The sequence below is a fragment of the Mus caroli genome, unplaced genomic scaffold (genome assembly GCF_900094665.2).
Source record: "Mus caroli unplaced genomic scaffold, CAROLI_EIJ_v1.1 scaffold_23011_1, whole genome shotgun sequence".
Lineage (NCBI taxonomy): Eukaryota > Metazoa > Chordata > Mammalia > Rodentia > Muridae > Mus > Mus caroli.
The window spans coordinates 1,699-7,584 of NW_018389997.1; the positions used below are offsets into that span (position 1 = coordinate 1,699).

Genomic DNA, 5,886 nt, shown 5'->3' on the forward strand with positions numbered 1-5,886 from the left:
AAGCTTTTATCACTTTGAATGTTCATGGTGTTCTCCCTCTTTATGGGTTGTTTTGCCTCTTTGAAAATAGCTCTGATGGTAAGACCATTTACAACATGGCTCATATATATAACATCCTTTTTCTATATGAGATTTCTATATGACGTATTTCCTAAAACTGAAGAACAATGGAACAATGCAGAGCTTTTTACAACTGATTGCATTCATAATTTCCCTTTAGTGTGAATCACAGCACATTAGCACTGTGAAGCAGGACAAACAGATGAATTTCCACATTTCTAGTACCCACAGGGATTTTCCTCAGTGTGACTTTGGAGATGTTCCCAGTAAAGTCAGAAAACCAATTAATCACAAACTCCTAGCATATTCAGAAAGTCTAACAAAGTCAGAAAACTACATATCTTCTCATTGTTCTGGAAAGAGGTGTGTTGCTCTTTTCAATATTCATAGACTCTCATGGTTTTNTCCATTTGACACTTGAAATACCCACTAAAAGAAGAACAAATGAAAGTTTTCCATAGTGCATTCACAACAGTTGATGTTTTGTTCCTTGTAGACATGGTATATATGGATTAAGGTTTCTACACTTAACATTCTTGACTCTCATAAACTGACCTCTCAATAAAGTTGACAATGAGTCTGCAAGAATATAAGTATCACCAACTTTACCATGGAATATTTGCTTCTTAGAAGGATATATATATATATATGTATATATATATATATACACACACACACACATCACTATTCAATGTGCAATATTTAAATATTATGAGGCTATACAGATTGGTAGTTCCACAGCATAGGTCTAATGGAGCTACAAATCAAATGAAGGGATCTCTTAAGTCATTGTTTCCTTGTTTCCATTTTTAGAGGAATGCCTTGGAACCACAAATCAGATATTAGACTCTGAGGTACATGGACTTGGGAAAATATCATAATCATAGCTAAAGTCAATGGACTGATATTTGACACTCTTGCTTTTTTTTTTAGAACTTCCAGAACGTATTACAATTTCCACACAGACATTTTTGTATCAGCTTGCAAATGAAAATTACCTTGAATGTCCTTGAGAACTTTGACATGATTCTTCAATATGATGGTCTTCCCATTTGTAGCCTAAAATACAGCAACAGAAAATGAATGATATGTTATTAGAAATTAGGAATAATTGAAGTTACTGTAAAGTTTCACAGCTGTGAACCTGATTTATTCACCTCAATCTTACTTGTGCTCAATTTAAATAACAGAAGATCATCAATAACCAAAAAACATTTGTTCCCTTAATTTGAAAAGCAAAAGAAAATTCACAGTCTTACCTATAGAAGTAAGGTTCCAGTAGGTGTCCAACATCACCTCTTTGTAGAGATTCATCTGGGAAGGATCCAGCAAATTCCACTCTTCTTTAGTGAAGTTCACATGCACGTCATCAAAAGTCACTGCATCCTAAAATATCCCAGAAATGTGTACAATACAAAGCATGATACTAACATCACTACTTATTTCCTGACACACAAGTTGTAGTCTAATCACCATGTCTTTTTAGAAGGAAATTGAATTATAACGTTCACCTATGTTGCTGTTGAATCTTTTGCCTAGGATATAGCCTTGCAAGGGAAATGCCAATTGAGAAGGAGATGCAAGGGGAAACAGATCAACAGTACCAAGCCCACATCTGAGAAACTGTACAAACAATTACTAACTACAAAAATATTGGACAAGATGGGGGTATTTGCTCATGACTTTAATCCAGAGGGACAGGAAGGTCTATTTCCTAAAACTGGAGGCCTGCATCACCTATGCAACCAATTCCAGGACAGCAAAAGTTACATATTAAGACTCTTACTCCCCTGCAAATATCACCCAATGAAACAGAAATGATAGAAAGAACCCATAGTTCTGCACTGAATTTCCTACAAAGAATTATAACTGCAATTCTGTATTCATCTTGCAGAAACATGAAGTACACCAAATTAAACTGTAATATTAATAAAATTTTGCTAAAGGAGAATGTATTTTTAGAGTTACAGATGGACCAATTAAAATACTAGTAATATAAATGTTGATCACAANTATGCAACATAGGGCAGGAGAGATAGCTCAGCTGTGGAAAGCTCTTGCTGGTCTTCCATATAATTGCAGTCAATATTTAACATTTACATGGGGACCAACAACTACCCATTACTTCAAGATCAGTAGTTTTGATACCACCTACTGACAACAGTGAAAATGAGGCACACATGATATTCATATTCATGCACACAGACAAATACTTATATTTATTCAAAAATCAAAGAACAAACAGAAGAGTTAGGCAGATCATCATATACCCAGAATTCAATGACTCTGAAGCCTCAGGTAGTATTGATTTCATGAGCAAATTTCATCCTGGAAAATAGAATATAACCTATATATTTAGTCAAATTTCAAAATTGAAGATGTGAATAAAGAACTGCACAGAAGCATATGCTTAGTGTACAAAAACATGATAGGTGGCTAATGTGGTGTCTATACCTACTAGCAGGACAAAAAGGGTTTCACAGAGAAATTTTATCTTTTTTTTTTTGTTGTTTTTTGTTTTTTGTTTTTTGTTTTTTCGAGACAGGGTTTCTCTGTATAGTCCTGGCTGTCCTGGAACTCACTTTGTAGACCAGGCTGGCCTCGAACTCAGAAATCCGCCTGCCTCTGCCTCCCGAGTGCTGGGATTAAAGGCGTGCGCCACCACGCCCGGCGAGAAATTTTATCTTGAACACCAAAACCCAAAATAATAAAATTAAAAATATAAANCCACCAGGCTTGCAAAATAGCTTAGCATTGAATAGCAAATGGGTCTACTGTATCTTATGTGATTTATGGACAGAGACCAAAAGGTGAATGTATGGGTGCATGAGAAGAAAGACCCTCACTCCCCTATAAATAGCACCCAAGGAAACAAAAATGATAGAAAGAACCCATAGTTTTGGGCTGGTGAGATGGCTCAGTGGGTAAGAGCACCTGACTGCTCTTCCGAAGGTCCAATGTTCAAATCCCAGCAACCACATGGTGGCTCACAACACTCTGTAACGAAATCTGACTCCCTCTTCTGGAGTGTCTGAAGACAGCGACAGTGTACTTACATATAATGAATAAATAAATAAATAAATAAAATCTTTTAAAAAAAAAAAAGAACCCATAGTTCTGTACTGAAGTTCCAACAAAGAATTATATATTAACTGCAGTTCTGTATCCATCTTGCAGAAACATGAGGTACACCAGTTTAAACTGTAACATTGATAAAATTTTGCTAAAATTTTGAATTATGAAAATTATGAATCAGTTTCAAACACAACGCTGTAGACACAAAGAACAACATTTGTCCTGTTAAAGAGGAATGCAGAGGCAAAGCTGGATCAGAGACTGAGGGAAAGGCCAATGAAAACTTGCCCAAAAAGAGACATATCCCATTGTATTTGTAACAACTAGAAACTGCAAACAATCCAGATGTCCCTCTACCAAAACACGTATACAGAAAATGTGGTTTATTTACAAAATGGAATACTATTAAGCTATTAAAAACAAGGACATCATGAATTTTTCAGGCCAATGGATAAAACTTGAAACAATCATCCTGAGTGAAGTAACCCAGAAACAAAATGGCATGCATGTATGTACTCACTTACAAGTGAACATTAACCATAAAGTACAGGATATCCACACTCTACTCCATAGACCCAAAGAAGCTAAACAAGAAGGAAAGCCCTAATGAGCATGGTTGAATCTCATTTAAAAGGGGGAATAAAACAGTCAGAGGAGGCAGATGGAGGAGAGAGAACTGGATGAGAGAGTGGATAACTAAGGGAAAAAGCGAGTGTCCAGGAAGAGGTGTGGTGAGAGACAAGAGTTGGTCAGAGGGTCAGGAAAATGAATGAAATTCTGCAGCTTGAGGGGGATGGGTGTGGAAGGGTGGGGAACCTTTAGGTTGTGCCAGAGACCAAGAATGAGAGGTCACCAAGGATAATATGGGGGTGATCTTAGTTGAGATGCATGGCAGAGAGTTATGGACCCCCAAGAGGCCACATCCTGCTACCAGGCAGGACCTCTACTGGAGAATTAAGTACAGCAACTGATCCAAATATATTTCCTCCCAAAATTGGTCCTGTCTACAAGAAATGCAGGTGCAAAGATGGAGCAGAGACTGACGGAATGGACAAATGATACCCTGACCAAATTGAGACCCATCCCATGGGCAAGCACGAATCCTAACATTAGTGAAGATCCTTTGTTATACTTGCAGACAGTAGCTTAGCATAACTGTTCTCTAAGCGTCTCCATCCAGCACCTGACTGAAACAGATGCAGAGACCCACAGCCTATCATTGGACAGGGCTCAGGGAGTCTTTTGGAAGAGTTGGGGGAAAGGATTGAGGGCCTGCGAAGGAACAGGAAGTCTATTAGAAGACCCAGCTAGTCAACTAACCTGTACACTAGGAGATTCTCAGAGAGTGACTCTCTAGCCAAAGAGCAAACACAGGGTGGGCCAAGGCCCCACCATATATGTAGTAAATGTGCTTCAGTCTTCACATGGGTCCTGAAACAAGTAGAGTGGGGGGATGTCCCTTAAGGTGTTGTCTGTCTGTCCAACCTGTTCCCCTAACTTGGCTGCCTTGCTGACCTCAGTAGCAGAGACTTGACTTGTCATGTTTGGGGGATACTCAAGTGGTCCCCACTGTCCCTGGGTAGATGAAAAGGAGTTGAGGATAAGGAACTGTGTTATGTGGAAAGGAGAGGGGGAAGCAATTGAAATGTATGTTGAATAAATATAAAAATGAGAAAAGTGAACAAATACATATAAATAGAATAAAAATATACAAATCAGCCAATTATTTTTCAAGTTTTCCCTATTCAATATCTCATAGGAAAACCTGAGTAAGACATATTTTGGGCCAAAATATTACACAAATGACCTGTACCTTAAGTTTTCAGAGAGTCGATTTTCCACTGACATACTGTGACCTCCACTTCCTCTGGCTGAATTACTGCCAACACTAGAATCTTTCAGGTTCTATGACTACAACCGTTAAGCTCCATTTACAGCTTTCTATGACTTTTGACATCTCGATTTTTGATATTTTCCACATTCCTCCAAAAGAGAACATAGATTCTGTCCANCAGCAAAATCACCTTTTTATACCAATTTTTGTTGTTGCTGTTCTAACTTGCTACTCTGCTGCTGAATAGAATCCTGCAAGCAAAAGCATCTCAGGCAGTAGATGGTTGTTGTACATGGTTCAGTCAGATCACTGTCCACCACTCTGGAAAGTTAGAATAGAAACTGGAGCTAGAATATGAAGGAAAATAATGAAGGACAAACACTGTTTCTTGGCTTGTTCTCTTACTTGGTCACTGTCCCATGCTCAGCTACCTCTCATCCAGCCCAGGCCCACTTGCTTAAGAATATTGCCTCCCTCAGTAGAAAAGCCTTCCCAAAAACTCATCAACACTATCTCTCACAGACCTAGCAACCAGCCATTCTGATGAGGGCACACCTTCAATTGAGGTTCCTTAATATGTCTGTAGCTCTGAAATGTTGAGAACTGAGGACAATTATGACATGGAGACAATAATAAATAAGGAAATTGTAAAAACCCAAAACCAATGTGCTAACCATATCAATTACAGGAGCCCCTGTCACCACAAGAGAGAGGTGGAGTTGTGGCTGAGCCAGGAAAAAAATGGAGAGGGCACCTGGCTTAGAGCAGGGAAGGATACACTGGAATGAGGGGTCAGAGGCTTTGCTGCCCTGGTGTGAGGTATCTTTAACCCCCTGTTCTCAGGCTAGTGCTACCAAAGAGGTGGCTAAAGCAGCTGGAAGGGGAACAGAGAAGCACATTGCACCACGTGCCTAGAA

The 5,886-nt window shown here is 38.8% G+C and overlaps 1 protein-coding gene across 1 annotated transcript in view; it reads right to left on the bottom strand.

Moving 5' to 3' along the window:
- The window catches only part of LOC115030314 (zinc finger protein 120-like), a 1,105-nt gene extending 1,079 nt beyond the window's left edge, over positions 1-26 (bottom strand). Inside the window, exon 1 of the mRNA XM_029473847.1 lies at positions 14-26. Coding sequence (XP_029329707.1) covers positions 14-26 — 13 coding nt within the window. The remainder of the gene's footprint in view (positions 1-13) is intronic.
- Positions 27-5,886: the final 5,860 nt, after the last annotated feature.